Genomic DNA, 24,347 nt, shown 5'->3' on the forward strand with positions numbered 1-24,347 from the left:
GTCACGTTCGATAGCGCAGACGATGTCTAATTTTTCTTCCATGCTGAGCACCCGCCGTATTATTTTTTCCGAGCTTCGGCATGGCGAGAGTCCTGTCTTGCACGACACCACAACGCTCTCAGGCACGGCGCTGAAATGATGTTGATATGGCGTCACGCACAAACGCGCTGGACGCTTGGAGGCCGTTGTTTTGATCTCCGAGGCTTGTTGTTCTGCCGGGCCGCCCGATGGAGACAACACACCGCTGTGTTTGTGCGACAAGAAGTGAAAATGCTACGTTTTAACCGATGCGTACGCAATAAGCTAGTACGGTTTATGCGGATACAAAACACATTATGTTCAATGGCCGATGAGTTGGGGAAATGAATTTACTACTTTAAAACGAAACTACTGTTTAAGCGGGTACGGTTTAACGAGGTTTTACTGTAGTGGACTGCCAAGTTCTTTGCAGTAGCCTTTAATGAAAACAAATCAGACTTGAGGAGTTGTGGCTGTTTATACTGCCCTATAGACTGAACTGCAAAACCACTGCACATCTAGAAGGGAGAGGAAAAGGCATCAACTGTGATAGCTTTTGCCATTTCTTAGAGCACTTCGAGGCACTCCACTTTTAACCTGGGAGCTGGATTGAGTTCATTGTGGTGTTTCCGCCAAGCTGCTGCTGCAACTTCTGTTGTCAATTTAGCAGTAGCAATGTGTCCTCTGGCGAATCGCTCAACATTAGGCTTCAGCACGCTTTCTTTCACTTTAGAGCAGGTTTCAAATTGTAGCGATGCAAGTTGGAGCACGTTAAGAACCAACCAATTCTACCGTAAGCATCAGCAAAGGATTCCAGGGAGCAGGACAAAGTAATATTTTATCACACAATGTGTCTGTAGTTCTGGCTGTCAGTGCACTCTATTCTTTTGTTTTATTTTTACTCTTGTAGGAGAATGTTCCTTATTACCTCAGAACTGTCACTTCGTTTGAGAGCAAAATTTCTGATTGAACGTGCTCCTAGGGGTGCTTAATGTTTTGATGAAGGTGAATTTGACACAGTTGATCCTCATATAGCGCAACTTATGTTTTTCACTCCCATGCCCTCTTCCAGGTATGTGGACAATGCTTTGCTGCTTTACGACCAAGTGTCACCATCTCCAGAGAAGTTGGAGTTGCTGCAGAAGTTAAAGCTTAAAGACGTGAGTTGGTTTGTGTTGCTTTTTTCTTGCAGTGTTATAGACAACAATGTTTTCTTCTTAGGCAGTCTGCAGATTTGTTATCTCATTTTATGTGAAATGTTGCTGTGTTTCCTCGCGGGTCCTTACCGTGTCCGATCACTGAAGTGATGCATATATGTTTTTCTTTTTTTTGCCGTTGAGTAAAAAAATAATATTGGTGTTTGATTCAGCATTTGAAGCTGCCTTATGTAAGGTACTTATGCTCAATTTGGTGTACTGCTTGTGGTTTTGTTTTTGACTTCTGAAAATTGAACATGTGTTCTTATAGTATCTCCTCCATTTTTGGGGGAACGCTTGCGGACGTACTACGTAATATATACAGTAGAACCTCGTCCATACGTTTTGGAAAAAATAAACATGAGAAGAAACATACTAACTGGGAAAATGTACAATCTGAAGCAACTAAAAAAAATGTGACAGACCTAATTGTAATAGTTGACACCTACATAATGCGAAGCGTGGTGCGAATTGGTGCAGCATGAGACACCGATACACATCAAGCTGGTGATGCTCTGGTAGCCCGAGATGCGTTTTGTTGTTTTGCCATTGCGGGGCGAAACGTGATGCTCACATTGAGCCGCCTGCAGCAGGGAATGGCCACGTGTTTGGGTTATCGTCTATCACAGGCCTCCAGTACGCCTCCAACGGCACCCCCGCTGTGAAACAGATAGGTGAAGATGCTTATCGCAATAGAGTTGGCGGGGATAGCTGTGAACGTGGCGTGCGACAACTTGGGAGGTGATTTGCTGGTACCGGGATAAGAAGCTGAGTGTGAGGCGTTATTTTTAAGTGAGACAGGCGCGCCAGCATTGCGGTGAGGCAGTCGCGGCTGCTGTTCCAGATTGCGCGTGCTTCACAATTTTTTTTATTCACATACGATCTAGCGACCGGAAAACGTACCATACGATCGCAGTTTTAGCAATGTACTGAATGTTGGTTCCAAAAGATTGTGTTTTTCTTGAACGTGTGAGCCAGTAGCAAGAAAGCACGACTCGGTTAAGCAATTTTTTGTGTTCTCGATTGGGAACATTGGCACCTGGAAATCATACGTAACTGAATCATATCAATGAGGCTCTACTGTATACTGTTTTACTTGTGTCTGTATGTTTCCAACTTCATTTCACTGTTTGCTGCAATTATGTATTTTATTGATTTATTACTGCCTCTCAGCTGCCGTGTGTTATGTACCCACGAGCCCGAGGCACTATCAAGCTTCTTAGGGCACATTCACAACAGCGATTGACGGAGGTCGCATGACTGACTGCGACTGGGTACCAAGGATTGACTCACGGTGACCGATATTCACCTTGGGAATTGCAATCCGCCCCTTGCTGCACCAAAATGTCTCTCAATATGTGCCGCTCACTGAGCTCGCACTGCCATCGTCAAGTAAATTAAGCGTTAGCGTACATCCTGCGCCGCTGATTGGTTCAGTAGGTTTGCGACTGCGGTTGTGCAACTGAAAAATTGAGCAGCAAGAGAGACTGACCCAGAACTGAGCCAACTTGGTTGTGCGAACTTTGTGGGTCTTCTGTGTGAACGATCCCTTACTGTAGCTTTTTGTCAGGTCCCTTCCAAATCTTGGGTGGACAAAGATGGAGCCTGACGTTTTTCACTTTCCGCCCCACTTCTAATTTTTGTCTTTTCCTCTGTGTACACGCCCAGTTCAGCACCGTGCTGGTTCTGCATTGCAAGAATGCCTACGGTGTGACCATCACTGCAGAGACGGGCTGGAAGCTGACCTACTCTGGTGACACCATGCCGTGTGATGCCCTTATCGAAGCCGGTCAGTGCTCTGACCTTTGCTGTTTTCCGGGGCACTTTCGATAGTGATCGAGCCTGATCGGGATCAGGTTTGTAGATTGTGATTGGCTCCATCTGTAGAATGCCCAAAATAGTCAATCACAATTGAAAAAGTTCTGTCCCGATCAGGCTTGATCGCAATCGAAAGTACCACGTGTGAGTGGTGTACTTTCGATTTATGTATACACATTACTTCCTTGTCAAGATTGTCTGCCCTTCCGGCCGACATTGGCTGCCAGAAAATGCGGCAAAAGCTCACTGTGCGCCGCCGAATCACTTTAAAACGTGGTTTACTGCCATGTGTTCCTCAGTTAGATGATTGCTTTGTACAACGCTTGTCACTCTATGCGAAGGGACGATCACTGACTTTCACTGGCAGAGGTAAGGCCGGTCCATCAATCCGTCAAGCAAGCAATCATTCAGTTTTATTGCAAAAACTAACCATTACGAACGACATTCTGATGATCGGACAAAGCACATTGTGCTTATTGACCAATCAGGCAGTGGTTGAAACATATAATTTAGCATTCAAGTATGTCAGAGAATGTAACGCACAATAAGTGTATCAAAATCGCTTGCCACAGAGAATTTTGACAAATGAAAAGCTATCACCTGTGCGCACACACACACACACACAAAAAAAAGCAGAAAAGAACTAACAGTTCAGCTGTCGGTTATAGTATATATATTGCAGAAAATGGTTAGGATTAACGCACTTGGAATTAAATGGCACGTCCCAGTTATAGGGGCAGCTGCAGTTATGGAACCATAAGCAGGTTGTTGTCTGTGGCATGAGTAATTGGTGTATTGGTTTTGGGATGGACACAACCTCCCAGAGCACTGTCTGCAGATGCAGCTTAACCTGTATTGTGAACCTTGGGATATTGCTATCCCTGGAGGAGAAGCGGGAAGAAATTAGACCCACACGGCAGCACTGAAGTGAAATGCAGACATGGCCAGTGAGACACTGGACGACGACGCTGTGCATTATGCCCTTTGCAACATTGATGGAGATCAGTACTTGCTAAATTTGCAAAGGGAACTGTAGTTCACCTGAATGGGTGATGCCTAAACGTCGTCAGAAGAGTTTGATTTGCATGTGACACAGGGTGTGGCTCATGTGTGGAACTGTTGACAACGGCTGTGTGATGTGCTTGCACCTTTTGAAGTGGGCATGGTGTAGCAAACGCATATAGTGATGCGGATATGACAGTGTTTAAACAGATTTGCCCAGGAACCTAACACTGTTGCCAGTGCCCTCCTTTAAGCGAGGCTGTGCAGAAAATCTTGCAGTTGTGATTTTTTCATACAGAACATGCCGCTAGAAAAACAGATGGCATGACATCATGCCCAATTTGACGTTTCTTCTAGGAAAACATTTGGAACTTAGCTGCACGTGGTGTTTATATAAAGACCAGGTAAATCAAATGTAAAAGGGGAACATTCTGTAGTCTTTCCACTGACAATTTTCCTTCTTGTGCCATGAAAGCTGGTTTTACCTGTGCATGTTTTTCGTTTCACGCCCTGGTCCTCCAAACAGGAAAGGGAAGCGACATACTCATCCATGAGGCAACGATGGAGGACGACTTAGCCGAGGAAGCCATTGTCAAGACTCACAGGTGAACGTCACAAAGGTTGAAAAATGAGGTGTCACTTGAGGGAATGAATAATAGGGAGAAAAATGGACGCTGCAGTCCTTCTATGCATTCTTCAGTTATCCAGTGTGACAGATCTGTTATCTGTCTATTGTCAATATCATATTAGTAGTACTTTGCAAAGTGTTGCTTGCACCAGTAATGTATAAAATACACTTCCAGCTAAACCACTGACTTGTGCGTACCCAAATATTGTACAGAGGAATTTCACCCATGTTTCAGTGCATATTGTGTAATGTTATGCTTGGAGGCGCGACATGCCTTTTTCATCCATAATGAATCGAATTAATCTTAATTTTAAAATTGCATAATTTGAGGCCACCTTAGTTATGTCACCGGCAGCAGTTAATGGAAGTTGACTGCAATGGGTACAGGTCGCATACAAAGTATAGACAGTGAGCGCTGTTGTCATCTACCTACAATGTCTGCATCTCTTTCCTTTAAATACAATAGACTCCCATTAGGATAAACTTAAAGGGACCATGAAAATTTGTTTGGCAAACTGAAAGGGACTGTTAAAACAGATTTTGAAGGTGCCTTTTGAGGCTGTCTTAACGGAATTGATCCAGAAAACTAAATATCTATTATTCCTAGTTTACCAAATATTCACAACACAACAATAAATGAAACATCATCAAAACTAAAAGGCACATATTACAAGAGACATTTATTATATTTGTGTGATACAAAGCATTGTGTTATGCACTTTTGTTTAAGCTAGTAAATAATTGTTTCTTGCCGCCACTCTGGAAAATTGCACACTGTCTGAAATGCTGACATTTCACCTAGCTTGCTCAAAATCTTTTCTGTACCCTGATGCTGAAAAAAAAAAAGTGCCAAAGCACTCAGGCCTTATCTGCATCATGTGTAAACACCACTGGTCCTTAGGACTCCTGGGCACCATCATTATCAGCTTGCAGAGGCACGTCGAAGAGTTACTCAATTATTGTTTCTTTATAGCCAGTGCTGCAGGTTTACACAGCATTGTCAATACTGGCTTAGTTGTTTATGTTGACAGACACACCATTTACTTCTTGGGTAGATAGCAGAGTCGCTTCGTCCTAGTCTACTGATACAGGCCTTTCGCTGAGCCAAGTAGCAGGTGTCAGTGGTGGTTGCTGATGTTTCACTTAACCAGTTGCTATTAATTGTAAACGGATGTTCATTTTTTTTATTTTGAATCCGTGGGAAGCCTACCAAATGTTCATACATTGTTCCTGATATTTGAAAATTAGGCTTAACTGGGTTTGTCTTAAGAGGTGTGTGCTGCACTATTCCACATCGCATTTCTAATGCCGTCGCTGTACAGACAGAAAACGCCTCGCGATCTGAAGTCTGTCAGAACATTGCTGAAGTTACAAGTTGCTTTCTGATCTCGGCAATATGCAGCCAAGTGTTGATCGAGCACTCTGGGCACATTTTAATCACGCTGTCGACGTGCTTATGGATGCCATCCGGAGTTAGAAAAAATGTGCTGTCGTGTATGAAAGTGGAGACCACTGCAGATGTGGCATGAGGAGTTGTGTTCAACCACACTGCTGTCAAGTAAACAACTTAGTTATTTTTAGCATTGCATGCAGAAGTGATGGCTGAACAGGCATGATTGGGGCTGATTTCCAGATTCCTCTTCTAATTTCGTTTATCTGGTGTGTCAGGATACACGAGGTCACGATAAGATGTCTGTTAGCATCTGGTGCTTGTTGCATCCTCATATTTTTTTTCCCCTGCAAGGAGTAATTGTGGAACGCCATGAACTGATTCAATCGCAGACGCCGTCGAGTTGCACGAGCTATCTTTGTTTAAACGTTGACTGCCAACAATTACAACCGAGCGTGACCTGACACTGCACTGTTTGCGCAGCACGACGAGCCAGGCGATTGAGGTTGGCGAGCGGATGGAAGCCAAATTCACCCTGCTGACCCACTTCAGCCAGCGTTACGCCAAGCTGCCCCTCATCTCGGACAAGTTCCACGGCAGCGTGGGCTGCGCTTTCGACCACATGCTGGTGTGCACACTGCTTTGTGCATATAGAATTTTGCATTGTCTCATAACAACAAACATCACCTCCATAAGTGGCGGAGTTTCATTGAAAGCATTGACCATTTGTTGTTGTCTGTATTATAGTCTGCACAAATGTGAACGCTGCATCTGAAATCCAGACACCGTTCCGACTACTGTAGCGGAACAGACCGTTTCACGTGTGCATTACACTTGGACAAACCTGACCAGTTCGCAAGTTTACCTGATATAACTCATTAACCAACAAGGAAAAAAAAGAAGACTTGCCACATGGCAACATGCTGGCACCATAGAGTTTCTTGCTAAAATTACCAGAGAGCTCTGGCGCTGCAGTCGCCCAGCAACCATGGGAGTGGAGGTTGGTGCATGGGCTTATCTAACCTTAGTGCTTGTGACTTCAGAACGTCCTTGTGGCTTTATTGGCCCAAATTTTGAAGCAATCCATTTTTCTCTGCGTAGAAGGCGATAAGGGTGCGCACACGTGCATAAGTGTTGCAAATTGTTGCATTTGTAGAGCAATACTTTGTTGAAATGATGTATTTGCAAAGCAACAAAGCCATTTGAAGCCGGAAGGACAATGTTTAGGCAAATTCCCGCAGTACTGACCATCATTCCCATGCTGCCTAAACCACTATACTATGCTTATCATCCTCAATTCACTTTGCCCCCCTTACCCGAGCACAGGGTAGCCAACCAGTTTACACTGGCTAACCTGCCTGTGTCCCATAGGCACTAGTGCCCAGACTTCTCTCTTTCAGCATCATGAGGACTTTTCAAGTGCCACAGAAAGATGGAAGACCAGAGGAATGGCAGGATAAGGCACTCGTTCCTCCGTACCTTCATTGCACTTGAACAGTTCCCATCATGAACGTCAACGAAGTAGCCCGCTTATCCATCTTGCCGTAGTATCTTCCGGCACTTATTTTTTTTTAACACAGTGTGCGTATGCAGTTTTGAAGAACAGGTCTTATAACCAGTATTTTTTAGATGCGTGGAAAAAAGAATGTTTAACTTCTTTGCTGCTGTCATGATTTAACGACGTACCAAATCCGAGGCCCTAAATTCAGATGGGGCACTTCGAGAGAAATGCTGATTTTGATGTTGTAAGTAGCCACCCAACAAAAAACATGGCATTTTGTTGTCCTCTCAGACTCCGGAAAATGATGCTCTGCCCGTGGTGCTTACAACGGTGGCGAGCGCTCCAAAATTCACGCAGCTGCATCCATTCGGGTGCACCAATTGCAGTCGTCGTGTCAGCAACGGGTAACCATTGTTTATCAGGAGGTGCTACAGTAATTTGAGAGTGCAACTAAAGTATGCTGGTACCATCCAGTAGACACGCCATAAAACTGCCAAGATTCTTTGAGCAATGTCAGACGCATACCTGTAGCAATGTCCGCTGCTTTAGTCCTATGCATCCGGCCAAATTCCGTCCGTGTCTGTTGCGCGGAACGCATGTGTTCCCATGTTCTGGCACGCTAATGCCCCAGTCTAGTCAGAAGCTGGAAACATGTGTCTCAAGATAAGCAGTGGACTTGCCGACGTAAAACACTGCATCTGTTACTTCTCACTAGTTGAAATTTACAATTAAATTATGGGGTTTTACATGCCAAAACCGCTACATGATTCTGAGGCACGCCGTAGTGGAAGACTCCGGAAAGTTGGACCACCTGAAGTTCTTTAACGTGCACCTAAATCTAAGTACTACAGGTGTTTTGCATTTCACCCCCATAAATATGTGGCCGCCATAGCCGGAATTTGATCCTGTGACCTCGTGCTTAGCAGCCCGACAGCATAGCCACTAAGCAACTACGGCGGGTTTCTCGCTAGTTAGGCAGTGCTGGTGTTGGCATGTGAAATTTCGTTACTGGCATACTGAGTGTTATACAGGATGCCACGAGATACGAGATTGTTCACCTGCCAAGTCAGTACCTGTGCAGGGTGAAAACATGCAAATGTAAAGGCCTTTGTGCTAGACGCACATTCATTTTTCCTAATGAGCCCACAGAATTTCACTCAGGGCTACTAAGTAATGAGAGACTAATGTTGAATGTTCTGACAGTATAGAAGTATTTCTAACTGCAATTCAGTGTTTTTCTTCAGGCAAAAAAAAGTCAGGGTGTAAGAGGTAAACCAACCACTTTTGATAGTTCTTGCGATTATTGGGTGTTACAGCAGAGCACACTATTGTAGGTGTAGTGCTGCGAAGGGTTTATGATGCACGAACCATTGCAGGTGCGGCCAAGCGATCTGCCCGTGCTACCGCTGCTCTTCCCAGCATTGAAGAGCCTGTTTGCTGAACACTACGAAGAAATGCAAGAAAAGACTGCAAAGAAGCTGCGCCAGAAAGCGCTGCTGAACGCGTCGATGCGCACGCCAGACCTCAAGCATCAAACATCTGCTCAATAGCGATGAATTCGTGTGAATCGTGTAGATAAGTTGTATGTGTAATGTGTATGTGACACGCCGGCTGAACATTTGCTTTAGCGCTACATTGTACATTGTCAATGTTGATTTCATCTTCTGTATGTACAAGACGCAAAAATAACCGTAAATGACTAGGATATGTACGAACAGGTAAATAAATGCTGATACAGCCAACTTGCAAACATGTATTTGTTTTTATTTAACCTGTTCAACACTGGACCCCACCGTCCAAGTCGGGGATGTGGGGGAAGGGGGGGGGGGGGAGCAAAATCAAGGTACGTAAGTAGTACCTTGAACATCTGTTGCATTTTGCGACGGATCGAACATCGCAAGCTGTGTTCTCTTATGATGGCGCGAGAGCGGTTAAGCCGGGTAACTAACGTCCACATTCTGTCCCAGCATCACAGTGATAGCTAGCATCGCACCACCTGACCAATAAAACGGCATCGAAGGAAATGAACGTTTTGTCTTGGGTTAATTATGGGGGCCAAACTAAGAATCGGGGGTACTGTACAACAAAAAAGACGATATTTCGATAAAACAAATATATCGGTTGCAACTACTGAAGAAAAACAAAAGCAAAATAAAGATATAGCGCCCGCATTCCGAAAGAAGCGATATTTTGCGACATACAACGCAACCTGCTAAAAGTAAAAGAACAACGAACGGTAAAAAATACGGAGAAAAGTTACAAAGAAAAGAACGCATATGAAGGGCGTTCCCATAATGTTCACAACTGCATGGCGCCTTGTTTTGGCCACACGAAACACCGGCAAAGCGATTCGTACTATATTTAAGTATCACTGCCATGTTTTCGTAGGTAGCAAAGGTGACGTACATACATTACTCGATCTCGTACATCCTCGCACAGGTCGTTCAATAGAAATCCGAGGAAGGCGTAAAAACGGCCAAACATGCCCGACGGCCTGACACTTGAAATCAGCTGGGCAACTTGACAGGTGACATCGTGCCCCATCGCTGGTGCTTGAGCGTAGGCGCGAACGCGCTTCTCAACTCGCGATACGTCACAGTGACGCGTCTTTGCAAATGTGTCCCCCTCCATAGCGCACGTAAGACGAGCACCGCAGGTACTGCACTTGTTTTGCGTGGGATAACCAGGAACCAGTACAAACTCCGCCGAGTACCGAGGCAAGCGAAGGATGCGTGTAAATGCCATGTGAAACAACCAAAACATAAATAAACCAGCCCACGTGACGCGACGCGACCAATGGTGGTTCGGCTAAGCCTGACGTCACATGCGCAACCCAAGTGCGCGGGCTGGCAAGAGGCATCCAAAATGCCGTCGACTGCTGATCAGAAGGCTGCGCTGCCTACACAAACGGAGAAACCAAACCATTACAAGTAAGTTTCAGGGCTTGTCAGGGCTCCCACGGAGTCCGGGCAACGCGGTGAGCGCCGGGTTGTCACGCAGCGCCGTCTCGCTTGGATGTTTCAGTTACCTGAAGGAGTTCCGTGTCGAGCAGTGTCCGCTGTTCGTGCAGCACAAGTGCACACAGCACAAGCCGTTCACATGCTTTCACTGGCACTTCAAGAATCAACGGCGCAGAAGACCCATACGGCTCGCGCGAGACGGCACCTTCAACTACAGCCCTGATGTGTACTGCACAAACTACGACGAGACGACGGGGATATGCCCCGACGGTGACGGGTGAGTCCGGCTGACGTTCTCGCGTGCGGCCATGTATGCAGCGTTCGTTCAAAGTTTGTTTTGACGGGCGCGCTGCTGCACGGCCGCGGCCTTTCGCGGCATCGAATTTGCTTGCAGCGGCTTCGGCGGTTCTTCTAGAGCACGCGGGCGTCAATATCGCTCGCGCGCGTTGCTCGCGCGTCGCGTTAAAAACGCTCCAAAGTGTGGACATGTGCGTACTAAAAGCACTTGTAAACAATGTCGGCCATATTGTTTGACTACGCCATGTTGGCGCGAATGGTGACGTAACGCGGCAACTGGCCAATCGGGAAGGGCGAAAACTGTGGGGGCCCTTCCCTCCCAGCTACGTGCTCCGGAAACATTTTCTTTTTCTCTCTCTAGAGAAATGCAGCGTCGTTATAAACGCTGGCGTACCCTGAAATTACGTGAAAGAATTACGATACGCGGCCTCGACGTCAAGCCTGCGGGCAGGCGTTAACCACAGACTCCGGGATTTGCTTGAACGCCACTGACGCGCCAGCGTTTTTCAGCGGGCGGTAGACGGCCGAGGCCCGTCGCCGCTGTGGCGTTGCTCGCGTTTTCCCCCCGCCCGCTACCTCCTGTATAACTTTTTTTTTTTCTGCGTGCGTTGCTTTTTTTCGCAGTTATTCCTTCCGCGAGTCGGCGGTGCATTCCTCGCATGGCAACAACAGCTGTTCGTTCCGTTCAGTGGACGTATTGGCGACATCGACGCGAATTGTCGCGAAAATCCAGTTCGCTGCGGCGTGTTGATTAGTTGCGATTCTGTCGGGATTTGTTGCTAAGCGGAACAGTAATTTCAGTCACAAGGGCCGCCCCAACGCCTAATGTGGAAAGTGGAAACAGATTTGCGTCGAGCGTTGCTACTTTGTGCGTGTCCACAGGTTGCCGTTGCATTGCCGAGTGGTAGCATGCCGTTCCTCATGATACTTTCTTGGCACGTCTAGCGTGAGCTGCATGTGACAAAGAAAGAGAAACGAAACAAAATGAAGCCGTCTGCGTGCTCTAGATGGCTTGCCGATGAGTCGCGCACGTCCGGGACGATTGCGTCACGGATAGAGCTTCCGTTCTCGTGACCAAATTCAGTAAGCTTTTGGCGGAGGTGAAACAAAAGGAATCGCATGAGTTGAAAGTAGTTGCTCAAAATATTAGTTTGAAATATTGTGTTCGTGAGGTGCGCTAAGTGCGAGATCGAACAACAGGAAGTAGTCGGGAAGTGGTTCCGGTTTCGTTTTTGCCTAGTTCGTGGCTGTTAATGTTGCGGGCGGTGCTGCATTGAAAACAAGATCGTTAGTTTTAGTTGCTGTTTCTGGGTGGCCATCCACATTTAGAAAAACTTGTTTTTTTTTTTATGTGGGCCACTTTCAGTGTTCTCTCATTATAGTATTCTCTCATTATTTTTTTTATAGGACTTTGTGAGTAGGTACGAAGCTGCCCATTAATTTTTGAAATGGATGTTTAAGCTGTATTTTCAGCTCGTTTATTGACGGGAACATAAAAATGGCAAAAACGACATTGTTGACACGTATTATAATTTAGCTTATGTTAAGTTGAGTGAAAATTGTTTAGAGCTCGCATTTCATTGTGCAAGAGCTGCTCTTAGTAGCCTTAATAAAAGTTCATTTTGTGTATTGTTAATGGATTTAATTGCCACAGAATTAACCAACCTTAAAAGCAGATCGTGACCATGCATTGTTTTTTCCGTTTTGTTCCAAGATAGCAGGGGCCGTATTCTGTAGCGGTTCCTTTGGGAACCGGTTCCCTTTGGCTGTTACGTCTGGATTACGTCACTCGGAGAAAGAGTGGAACGGGGCGGCGTGAGGGGAACCAATCAACGAGCGGCGGTCTGCCGGAAGATCACGTCATCATTTTTGTTTGTACTTAGGGGACGGTATAGCAATTAAAGGATGTTGCTGGTTTGATAAAAAAACATTGCTTTGTATAGAACACTTGCAAATATATTTTCAGTAATAAATGTGAGCTTGCCGCGCAGACCGCTACTGGGAGTTGTAATTTTATTTGTGTTGTTTTCTTATTTAGTCGCTAGGTGGTGTGCCATACGTTATGCAAACAAGTTGCCTCGCTTTGTTTACGTTTTGGACTTGCCAGTTTGCGCGCCGAATCCGAAACTGGGTCCTCGTGTTTGAGCGAGGCAGCGCGATATACTCGTGTCATTTGTTGAAGAGCACCCCTACCTTGCGAAGGCGTCGTGTGTGCTGGGTCAACAGCTGACGGCGGCGCGCAAGGAGGAGCTCTGGCAGCAAGTGACTGCCTTGCTGAACGCTGAGGGCCCGGCAGTGAAAACTGCAGCCCAATGGCGCGGCGTGTGGAAGAAAGATGTGTATAACGCCCGCCGTGATGCAGCCGCCTTGCACGCCGAAAGCAGGTAAGCACACTCGTTGATGGAGCTTTTGCGCACCATATTCTAACAAACGTGTTAATCACAGAGGAACCGGAGGAGGCAGCCTGCCCGGACCGCGAGGGCGCGTCCTCTCCCTAGTTGGAAGGGCGAGCGCCATCGGAGTCTGCCCGCCGTTCTTCGAGCCCGACGAAGAGGTGAACATCAGCGCATGAGTTTCAATAGGTCAACGCCAAGTCGACGCGCTGTCGCGATTTATGGCAACACACACGCTTTTAATTTTTCAACTTTACCCCGTGCGGTCCGTTTATGGAACGCACTACCAGATACCATTGCATGCCAATATAAACACACTGCATTTCGCAATCTGCTAAACGATCAATATGCCGTTTCAACCGTCTAAACACGTTATGTCTTTTGTAATTTTCTTGCATTTTTTCTACAAGTTAAAGAATTTCAGTGGTCCCAATTTCTTTACAATACTTACCACTGTATAACATGCAAAAACGTTTACAATGTTATTATGCTATTATGTTGTTGTTTACCATTTATTGTTATTGCTCTACATATTGTATTTGCTAATGTAATAATTTTCCATGTTCTGTGCGTACTCCTTTCATTATGCTGATGTTTATTTCTTTCCCGATTCCATACTAATATGTTACCGTATTTCCCCATTTACACTATACCTTCTCGAAGGCCTGTAAGGTACATGTAAATAAATAAATAAATATTTACAATGTTTGCAGATGACTGTATAGTATATAGGGTCATCAACAGCGAATCTGACCAACAAGCACTACAACACGATTTGGATTTGATTGCCATATGGTGTGAAAAATGTCACTGAATGAGAAAAAGAGTGTCCACGTCACCTTTACCGGGAAGAGCTCATACGACAGCAATCGTAACACTTAAATAATGCTACTCTTGAACAAGTGTCAGAATATAAATACTTAGATGTATTTTTTTCTGCTGATGTAAGGTGGAACAGACACGTTACTCATGTTAGGAACAAGGCTGTCGGAGCATTAGATTTTTTGAAACGTAACTTTAGTAGCTTGCCACAGAAACTTGGGGAGCAACTGTATTTCACACATGTGCGCAGTACACTGGAGTATGCGTGTGTTTGCTGGGATCCATATGCTACAGAACTTGTAGATAAACTAGAAAAAGTGCAGAACAGGGCAGTTCGGTTTGTCCTTGGCAATTATGACAGGATGCTTAACATGACAGAAAGCAAAAAAGCATTAAATTGGCATCTTCTTGAACACCGTCGCCGAAATCTCAGATTAAAATTTCTTCATAACATATACCACTCTAATACGGGGATAGCCAGGTAATTGTATTTTCAGCCGCCCACATATGTTTCTAAAAGGCGAGATCACAAATTAAAAATATGTGAGATTCCTTTTGACCCTCTATTGCATGAATTATGAAAGTCATTTTTTCAGCTTTCATTATTGATTGAATGAACAAACACGACTGTAATAATAAAGATAAAGCTTTGTGCCAAATATGGCACACCATGAAGATGGCTGAGCGCTCTTGCTGCCATAGGCGGAAAACAAAGCTTCACGGACGGTGGCCTTTTAATGTGATGTGGGGAATGAAATGAAACAGTTGTTTGCTGCGTTCAGACACAGATGAATGTTTCACTTCCTCTATCTTACCAACGACTTGTTTGTGCAAGGTGGCCGCTTACATCTTTGTTTCTTCTCGTCAAATTCTGGCCAGTGGCTGACTTGGTCAGATCGGTCGTCTTTGGGTGGCATTGCGGCTGCTGGTCCCTGTGCTTTTTTGACTTGAACATGGAATTCGATGTCCTGACTAGAAGTCCTTCCTGGTCGCTAGTTGGGTAGGCACTTGTTATGCGAGGTAAGGCATTCTGCAATTTCTGCTTTTAATTGAGCCAGCGGTAGTACTTGTCTCCTCCTAAGCTGCTCCTGCACCCTCCTGTACAATACCCATGCTGTTACTACCGATAAGTCTAGCATAGGCGTAAAAATTCGAAAGTGCCATTTCTTCGACATCTGATATGTATGCAGTAAAGTCCAAACAGAGTCCAGCAGGTCGACACCACCCATGTGCCTGTTATGGACCTTTACTACGCTGGGGCAATCAATTTCGTGAAACACCTTGGCGGAGGTAAACCAGCGCTGAGTCTTTTGGACTGGATCTCTCCCAACAAAGCTCGACAGAAATGTCACGGCGCGGTTATCGTATCAACGCACACACGATAACTCTACGTCATCTATCGCGCTTGTGAGTGCCTCTGAAGCACCACTTCCTTTACATTTCAGTTCCTTTTCACTTTTCAGGCAGCTGTTTGGCAGACAATTCGCCCTCACCGTACCGATCGTCAAAATTACATCTTGTGATAGAGTGACCTGCAGCTTCGGGCTATTGAACAGATGGCAGCACGTTATCATATTTTGTATTTCAAGTTCATACTGTGCACACACCGATTTCGGTTTCTCTGCTGTAGTTGCAGGCAAAATTGAGAAAACTAGTAACTGCCTTGAATTGGCGAGGCCAAAAAATATGCCACAATAATTTTTCTATGTTTCTGCGGTCGAACTTTTCAGAGAAAAAAAAAAAACCAATTGCTCGTGTTTGCCCCCTCCGAGTTTCACGTCACATCCCAAAATCTACTTCACCTCTGTTTTGTGTATCACTCAAGAGATGGCAGCACTTGCCCATAATAAGTGCGCATAACTACGAGATTTACTCTGACGGTATCACATTCTCAACTGGGAATCTCACACACACAAAAAAGAATGGTAACCAGTATGTGCCAAATATGGGACGCCATGCAATAGAGGGTTAAAAGCGACGCTTTCCGCTACTCTTTCTATGTTCGTACTACAAGAGACTGGAATACTCTACCACCTGACACTGTCTGTATTTGTTCAAATGATGATTTCTTCCATGCTTTATGAATGTAATTTTGAGTGTTCATTTATATGAGTTGTACCCTCCCTGCTGTAATGCCTGAATGACGAAGCAGGTACCCAATGAATAAAAAAATAAAGAAATGTTTCACTGTCATGATTTTGTTTATATTCTAGCACCTTGTTAAGCAGCAATTACGAGCATTATGTGAAATCATGCGTGCAAGAAATGCAATGTTGAAGCAACTCTTGAGTTTAAACAAAGCAGTAGTAAGCATGAGTGTCTGCTATTTAAAGAAATCCTGCTCCAATAAGTGCTTGACATGTCTCGTTTGTTGCTATACGTTTCAATATGTGCTATACAGATTGCTGAACGACATTTCAGTTGCTGTGTAACTCATGCTGTTCTTGCGTGTCACACATGAACAGACATCTACAGCTTTGGAACAATGCATACTGCACAGTAAAATAGGCATTGCAAAGCAATATTTAACAATGCAAGATTGGTTGCCATTCACCTTGGAAATAACCTTTATTTAAAGAAAATTCCCTGGCGAGACAATATTCAAAAGCACAGTGAACAAAGCAAAGGAGTAACATAATGGCACATGGTTATTTGTCACTGCATGTGTATCTGTCATGCTCAACATAGACAAATCATGTGCTTTTCACTACTGCAGTATGCAGCATACTATGATTAGCCACATGTGAGCACACGCAATGTGTTATGTTGAAGTGCACGGCCTATTTACTTTCATGAAAAGAAAAATAAAACATATTACACCAGCACATGTCTCCGCTTCATTTGCCAGCGAATGCACCGGCGCACACTTTGCAGGTAGGCAATGCGCAAATTTCTGGGCAGCCGAAACACACCAACTATGGGTTCACGCACCGCACGGCCTCTTTGAAACAAAGCTCGAGAAGGCTGTACAGGGTGCGCCTGCGGTGGCACCTGTACTTGAAGCGGCACTTGTGCCTGGGCTGGCTCCTGTGCGCTGTCGTCATGTGCACCGTCGTCATCTGGGTCGTCTGGCAGAGGCACGCCTGCTGCAAGGCAGAGGTTATGCAGCGCTGCACAAGCTGCAACAATAGTGGCTGCTTTCTGAGGCGAGTAGTGGAGCACCCGATGCCTCTGCAGGCATCGGAAGCGGCTTTTGACGACTCCTATGCACCGCTCAACGGCATTTCGCATTGAGGCGTGTGCCTCATTATAGCGCCCCTCTGCCGTGAGGCGATTTGGGTGACCAGGCACAGGAGTCATGATCCATGGCTCTAGCGGGTACCCAGAGTCCCCTGTAAAGTGTTGCATGTCAGTGAACGAAATGGATACATTAAGGCACAATGCAAGAACACAGTCTACGCCAGGGCCCTTTTACAACAGGAGCGGGTCTTGGATTTATTGTTGCAATATCTATCAAACATTTACCTTCCCGGAAAGCTGTAAAGAAAGTTTGACTCATTTTAAAGAAAAGCCCAATTTCACCTGTTGTCTTGGCTGCAAATCTCATTCTCAGGTTAAGTTGGACATGTAATATTTATTTCATACTCGCGGTTTTCTGCTCCGTTCATCCCATTTGCCCCTCCCTAAATGTACATCCTCCGCTAAAACTTATTAGCTCTTCTCTCTTCAGAAGTGTTATTTTATAAAACACTTCTAAGGTCTACTCTCGAATATGCTGCCAGTATCTGGGATCCTTGCTCTACCTTTCGTACCTCTTCTCATGAAGGTACCCAAAATCGAGCTACCCGTTTGATCCTTTCTAATCACTCCAGCACCACATGTCGCTGCAACAAAAAAAATCGCACACATTGCGACACAAAGAAAAATAGCGCAACTTGCACCATTCTACAATATATACTACACCGATCACTAACGTCGATGCCGAAAGTTTCACGCACACGCTTATTCCTTTGTTCCAAGGACAGGGACCAGGTCCCCGAGTCCATTGTCACCAACCCTTTTCCACCATACTTGAAAACTGACATTTTGACGTGTTCTGTAGAATTCCACTCCTGCCTGTAACGCTCCACGTGGCATTCAGTGTATTGAAATTAATCAATAAACAGCATAACATGTCAGCTGTTGTATACATGCTGGTACAAATATCTGCCTTTTAAGAGAGACTTGTTTCTCTCGATAGTCGCTGCAGGTTCATTAGGTACTGCTGCATTCACAACACATTTCTAGCAAATCACGCTTTCTTAAAGCTTGCTAGGATGCAAAACTATTTGTCTGTGAATGTTTTACATGTGGAAGAAGCACTGCTACTTTAGGTGCACTTACCAAGCAACACTTCTCCATGAAGTAACAGGCCACGAGTGAGGCGGCGGCAAAATGCAGAATAGCTCCAGACGAAAGAATCGTGGCACGATCCCGGAAACCGTGGGTCAATTGCCAGGATATACAGCTTCGCGTCGCACACCTCATAAGGGAAAGCAAAGAGAAGGTGTCAGTGCCACTGCAACAAATATCTGGCACAATCTTTTGCTTACAACACTACTTGCCAATCAGTTACTGTTCAGTCAGCGAACACAATTACAGAAAAAGAGATATCAACATACGCAGTAGGCAGTTGAACTAATGATCAGCATGATAACAATGTCATCTTAACCTGCAAATGCAATGTTGGCATGTGTACACATGCTCATGTATGGCGTGCGGTCACAACACAATGTGCAAAATAATTCCTTTGGTTTCTTCCGTCCATATTGTATAAGATTCTGCTAAAGAGTTCCACCTGTGTTTTTTTTTTTTTTTTTTCAGACAAAGTGCCTATTACAAGCGAAAGAACGCGGAAACAGCATGTGCCGTATTAACAGCTAGAGCAAATGGGTGTCCACACATTCTCATTCTCCCTCACACCATTTTCATTGATGGGATGCTCCTTTTCACGTTTACAGTCTGTTGCCACAATGCTTTAGTTTTACGTCGAGTAAGAATCACAAGGGCTCGTCTTCTGTTAGGATCGCTCGCAGACGAAGACTCTCTTCACTGCTACGGCGTCTATTCCGGTTTAAGTCGCGCGTAATGTGTTTACATTGTAGCATCGAAAAGGCTATTCAACTGTGATTAGAGAGCACTGAAAAAGTGCGGCCGGGTTCTATTGCCAAGATCAAAGTCGTCATTACACATACAACACAAACGCTACTTTCTCGAATAGGAACGCAAGTATTACCGGCAATTGATGAAAAATAACGAAACGAAGTTTTTTACAACGTGCACTCGCGCAATCACATATCGAAAATATTTGTCAATGAACAATACTCACGACCATGCAGTTGAGGGCGTAATACCCTTTACGGCTCCAGTACGATTCCGTTTCGCCGGGGCCGAGCTTCTTAGGGCGAACGATGGCTATCAGACTCCCGTCCACACATGCGAGAAATCCTGGAATTTTTCCACGGCTAAGAAAGCCTTCCTTGACGGCGGCTTTCTGTTGCGCCGTGGATGGGAATCTAACCCATCCTTTTTCTTTGCCCACAACCGTAATGGCCTTGGCGACGGCTGTAATGATCCGGCTGACCGAAGGCTGCGACAGTGCAATCGCTTCTTCATTCCCGACGCACTGTTGAAAGCTCCCGGTGGCAAAAAACCGCAGCGCGCACAGCACTTTCATCGTAGTGTCGACACCACGAAATCTTTGAGGTCCGAGATGTCCTTCCAGCTCATCGCAAAGACGTCACACTATGTCTTTGGAGAGCCTAAAATGCCTTCGAAACTCTTCTTCGGCCATGCCGAACGCGTCGCGTCGTTGCCTCTCGTCGCGTCGTTGTCTTTCGCCACTCCCCAGCAACACAACCAAAGGAGCCGCCATTGCCGTCTCTGTCTCGTCTCGTCTAGGTGCCGGCTCGTCAGCTGGCGCGAGGTTAGCCGGCAGCCACGGTTGCCCTAGCAACCCTCGACATCATGCTCGCCCCCGCGCGCGACCCTCGAGAGAACCACTTCTCCGCGGTTCCTCTCCTAGCAGGGAACCGGTTCCTTTCCAGAAGATTGGCAACCTGTGTGACGTCATCAAAATTTGTCGTCCCGCCCACCAGGGATGACGACAACGAAACGCCGACCAATGGCAACAGCCCAAAGGAACCGGTTCCCAAAGGAACCGCTACAGAATACGGCCCCAGTGTGCAAGATTAAGAATCTTCTGCTGCTTTTGAAGTTAAGGAATACAGGCCTCAGCTGTGCTGCGTTGAAGCGGAGCATTGTCCAGAAGTAATTTCAAATGTGTCGCAATGTCCGAGATAAGAATTGAAGCTGTGATCCGAAACAATCTACGCAATATTTCTCGGTCACTGTCAAACGCCTCTGCGAAAGGCTCGGGCCGTAAGTGTCACTCCAGTCCCTAGTTAAAATGCCACATTAAAAAGAAATGTCATCAACTATTTATGCCTGAGAAAGAAAAGTTCTGAAACTAGCCAAAACATTAAATTGCTGTAATTTCAGCAATATCATTGACTGGTTCAGTCACCAAGAAATATTCAACCCATTTATATGCATGTCTGTTATGCCAAAAAAATAGTTGTCAGTATCGTGATGAGATATTATTGTGCTTGTATGACGAATAATGTGATGAGACTACAGTTGGTGTTGGCCAATGTGCCGCCTGTTGTTTCGATTCCTAAGAAAGGAAGCACGATGCAATGCTTTTAGTACAAGAGAATACCAAGTATGATGCCCGCACTTGTAGCAAACATATTCCTAACGATGACCACTTTTGTGAAGCTGTTGCTTACCTGAGGCTCTTCCCTGACGATTGAGCTACTTTTCTTTTTTCTTTTTCACTCACTTGTCATTGCAGCTATTTGCATACAATTAAAGGTATACTCTGGCGTGGAACTTTGCAGTCATGCATTGTAAATTTCAGCTGTGTGTCTGAAGCGGTGGTGGATACCTTTGTGTTGCAATGTTCATGATTCGCAAGTCACTAATGTAAAAAGACCGTAATAATGTAATGATCCCTTTTGCTGGTGCTTTCTTGTCATCCACCACCTGTAAAGGGCCAATCCTGGCTATAATGTAGGCGGATGGCTGGTCGGACCATTGACACAGTGTTTTGAACAATCAGAGTTGGAATAGAATTGCTACATTACACTGCTTAGCCTTGTGTTGTCCACCTTTCTTGCAAGTTGTCAGTGCTGTGTAAAAAGCTGCCTTTAAGCAGCACTGTCCTGGGTTTTAATCTCTATTCAGGAGTGCAGGTTATGGGGCTAAATAGCTATTAAAATGATTGGCTTAAAAGGTAAAGAAAAATAAATAAATTTGTTTTCTTACTGTGATTCTGCCATTGAAATTCGGCTTCATACATGCCCACTTTACGATTTTATAGTAAACTGCCTTATTTTTAGACCTTGTTTACAATTTTTTATTTTCATCTAGATTAGGGCAAGAGCTTATTTTGAAAGAAAACAAATACAACCACTGACCAATTTTTCATTGCCTGAGTTTACGAATGCATCAACTATATGAACCTACCCACACAGCAGTGGCACAACTTATATACAAACAAGGTATAACGGCTACCGAAATTTTGGCCATAAATTTGCAAATATTTAATGAATGCATTTCATAAAAATTTGTGGTGCATACCTCTCTTGCTGTGACTATGTAGAGCAGTGTGCCTGTCGACAGCATCCCCACAAAGCAGAGACTGCGAATCGTAATAGTCACCAGCTTGAGTAATCGATTTAGTATCTCTTACCAAATTTTAGTAATTGTTAGCTACTCTAAGATTGGCACAACCATGACTTGGAAATGCACTTGCATGGACATTGGAAAAGCTTGGGTTGCCCATTAACAATGCCGTCCATCTTGTCTCCCAAAAGTTGTACCAGACCAAATCCTTCCACCAGCACACCCAACTTGCTGCAAACAGCATGCTGATTGCTAACCGAATGAAAATTTTCCACTGCACCGATATCGGTGTGTTGCACCCGCTGATCCATATCTGGTGCGGGCGGGGGGTGATGTCAACAACAGGTGCCGCTTTCTGCACCGGACGGCGGGGGACACGGAGCGTCGCTACCATCTACGTTACTACAAGACAGGCATCTGTGTGTACGACACGGATGCTCGGGGCAACTGTGTCAAAAACGGACCCCACTGCGCCTTCGCACACGGCCTGCACGACCTGCGCTCGCCCGTCTATGACGCCAAGGAGCAGCAGGCATGCCTGGCCGGCGACGGCAGTTCGGCCAATGGCCCTGACGACGCCACAAATGGCGGACCCAACAGCTTGGACAAGGAGCGGAACGCGCTCAACGAGGACCCGCATTGGCAGGGTGAGCTTTGTGTGTGATGCTTTGAAGCAATGCCGAAGAGAGCAAAATTATGCAGCTGTTAAAAATGTCACTGTAATCGTTCTAGACAACACTGATGCACGCGTGCACATTTGTTGATTCTCCATGCTCTGCTGTAAGAATAAAATCAATTGATGTTCAGAGCTTGACCTATTGTTTCCTACTTTTCTTCTTAAGTCTTTTTTTCCCCTGTTAGTGCAACAGCGTATTCGTTAGTAAAAGAAAGGTAGTTATCCACTTAATACAGAACATATATAATGTCAAGGACCGCAACGCAGAATATAACATTGAATCGGAATGCATAAACATTTTAAAGAAGTACATCCACTCAATATTAAGGTGAATACAAATTGAGAAGTAAAAAAAGGTTTCCATAATATGTTAGGAATGGAAAACATTTTGTTAAATTGAAACTGAAAAAAAAAAAATGTTTTCGTTATATCGAGGTTTGTCTGTGTCTAATGATGTTTCTGACTCATTGCCCTCTCTCTCCTTTGCAGATACAAAATATGTTTTAACTAACTACAAAACTGAGCCATGCAAACGGCCACCCCGGCTCTGCCGGCAGGGTTATGCGTGCCCCCAGTACCACAATAGCCGAGACAAACGACGAAGCCCAAAGAAATATAAATACAGGTACGTTGTCTTCATAACTTGTGCATTTGTGTGAAAAAAATCTATATAACTCGCTCAAACATGTAGATGTCTGAATATAAGTGTCATTTTAAGTGCGATGTGCTGCTGGCATTAGTTCACGGTGCCTGCCATTTTGGTCTTCTGTGGTTTGCCGCACTCTGCCTATACTTGGCGCGACCTTCTTCTGTCGGCAGATCAACACCGTGCCCCAATGTGAAGCAAGGTGACGAGTGGGGGGACCCGGCCAACTGCGACAACGGTGACAGCTGCTCCTACTGCCACACGCGCACCGAGCAGCAGTTCCACCCGGAGATCTACAAGTCAACCAAGTGCAACGACATGCAGCAGGCCAACTACTGCCCCCGGGGACCATTCTGCGCTTTTGCGCACGTCGAGAAGGAGATCTCGGCCGTCCGGGACCTCGGGCCCGACTACTCCACCAACCTGGCCGCCATCTTGTCCAGTGCCCTGCCCTCTTCGTCATCCTCGGCAAATCACCAGGTGAGGGTGCTTGGTTCGCAGCCGTTTTTTTTTCGTGGGTGGGTACTCGTTGCAGCATGTTGTGCAGCTAACCCTGTGTGTTGGTCTGCAAAACCCTTGGGGAGGGGGGGGGGAGGTCTTTTGAGCGAGTTCAGCTGGGTCAACAAGGCCATTTTATGGATGCACCATTGGCAAACATTCATCATCTAATAGGTGGTCTATAGCTGGCATTGGCATCTATGAGCAGCAGCATTTTTGCGACACGTTTAGTTCTAAGCCAAGCATGCCGACTTAGAATGGTGGCAGAAATGCCGTCACCTGTGGACGCCGGTGCACCTGATGCCATTCGTGCATACTCTCACCAAAGTGAAAGTAACCTCAAAAGCAATCGTCCGAAATTATCACCCCCAGGGTCTATGAGTGCAGTGCATCAAGTAGCTTAGGGCAGCAAAAAGTGTGAACTGGTGACTGGTGGAAATAGAGAGAATCGGGAGTCAATTTACCTAGTTTTAGGCTATGATCCTTCTGCAATGGAACAGGTTGTCTGAAACGAATTAAGGCCATGGTTTATTCCCCCCCCCCCTTTTTTTTTACAGTGAAGTTTGTTGTGTACGTATTTCCCAAGTCCTTTGTGCTTGGCTGTTTTCAGGGCAGTTCCGGTTCCCCGGCCTGCAAGAATGACAACCCTTTCTCACACGTTGGGTCACACGATCACATGGCCGAGCAGCAGCAGCAACATGCGGTGAGCGCCTCTGCTCGTTCTCGTAGCTGTCTGTGCCATTACTGTGCATGCATGCCCGCCGAGTAGACCCTAACCCGTACAGTAATCGACTTCTCTCTTGCTTTGCTCTTTTTTTTTTGCTCCTCCTTGTA

At 45.5% G+C, this 24,347-nt stretch overlaps 3 protein-coding genes and 1 long non-coding RNA gene across 5 annotated transcripts in view; 3 read left to right on the forward strand and 1 right to left on the reverse strand.

Moving 5' to 3' along the window:
* RNaseZ (ribonuclease Z) overlaps nucleotides 1–9,303 on the forward strand; it is a 28,764-nt gene extending 19,461 nt beyond the window's left edge. The window contains exons 18-22 of the mRNA XM_050173923.3: nucleotides 1,091–1,178; nucleotides 2,883–3,003; nucleotides 4,561–4,639; nucleotides 6,536–6,680; nucleotides 8,930–9,303. Coding sequence (XP_050029880.2) covers nucleotides 1,091–1,178; nucleotides 2,883–3,003; nucleotides 4,561–4,639; nucleotides 6,536–6,680; nucleotides 8,930–9,103 — 607 coding nt within the window. The 3' untranslated portion in view covers nucleotides 9,104–9,303. The remainder of the gene's footprint in view (nucleotides 1–1,090; nucleotides 1,179–2,882; nucleotides 3,004–4,560; nucleotides 4,640–6,535; nucleotides 6,681–8,929) is intronic.
* A 1,027-nt stretch (nucleotides 9,304–10,330) lies between these two features.
* unk (RING finger protein unk) overlaps nucleotides 10,331–24,347 on the forward strand; it is a 41,573-nt gene continuing 27,556 nt past the window's right edge. For both annotated transcript variants that reach the window (XR_011896143.1, XM_050173924.3), the window contains exons 1-6: nucleotides 10,331–10,483; nucleotides 10,578–10,790; nucleotides 22,039–22,340; nucleotides 22,859–22,994; nucleotides 23,189–23,495; nucleotides 24,124–24,216. Coding sequence is in view for 1 of the 2 variants with exons in the window: in XM_050173924.3 (XP_050029881.3) it covers nucleotides 10,350–10,483; nucleotides 10,578–10,790; nucleotides 22,039–22,340; nucleotides 22,859–22,994; nucleotides 23,189–23,495; nucleotides 24,124–24,216 (1,185 nt within the window). In the remaining variant the exon portion in view is untranslated. The remainder of the gene's footprint in view (nucleotides 10,484–10,577; nucleotides 10,791–22,038; nucleotides 22,341–22,858; nucleotides 22,995–23,188; nucleotides 23,496–24,123; nucleotides 24,217–24,347) is intronic.
* LOC140219886 (uncharacterized) lies at nucleotides 12,532–16,850 on the forward strand. Its single transcript, XR_011896144.1, has 2 exons — nucleotides 12,532–13,194; nucleotides 13,256–16,850. It is a non-coding gene; the product is annotated as an uncharacterized lncRNA (long non-coding RNA).
* On the reverse strand, nucleotides 16,575–20,186 carry LOC140219885 (putative nuclease HARBI1). Its single transcript, XM_072289972.1, has 3 exons — nucleotides 19,334–20,186; nucleotides 18,349–18,487; nucleotides 16,575–17,357 (listed from the first exon to the last, which is right to left on the reverse strand). The coding sequence occupies exons 1-3, from the start codon at nucleotides 19,679–19,681 to the stop codon at nucleotides 16,840–16,842; spliced, it is 1,005 nt and encodes a 334-aa protein (XP_072146073.1). The 5' UTR covers nucleotides 19,682–20,186; the 3' UTR covers nucleotides 16,575–16,839.

The sequence above is a fragment of the Dermacentor andersoni genome, chromosome 8 (assembly GCF_023375885.2).
Source record: "Dermacentor andersoni chromosome 8, qqDerAnde1_hic_scaffold, whole genome shotgun sequence".
Classification (NCBI taxonomy): domain Eukaryota; kingdom Metazoa; phylum Arthropoda; class Arachnida; order Ixodida; family Ixodidae; genus Dermacentor; species Dermacentor andersoni.

Bases quoted from the DNA above. Each gene is read 5' to 3' on its own strand.
- LOC140219885 (XM_072289972.1), bottom strand. From the start codon at position 19,681: ATGAAAGTGCTGTGCGCGCTGCGGTTTTTTGCCACCGGGAGCTTTCAA. The intron at 18,488-19,333 runs GTGAGTATTGTT...TTCCCTTATGAG, and splicing joins ACGCCCTCAACTGCATGGTC to GTGTGCGACGCGAAGCTGTA. The intron at 17,358-18,348 runs GTAAGTGCACCT...AACACTTTACAG, and splicing joins TCATGGAGAAGTGTTGCTTG to GGGACTCTGGGTACCCGCTA.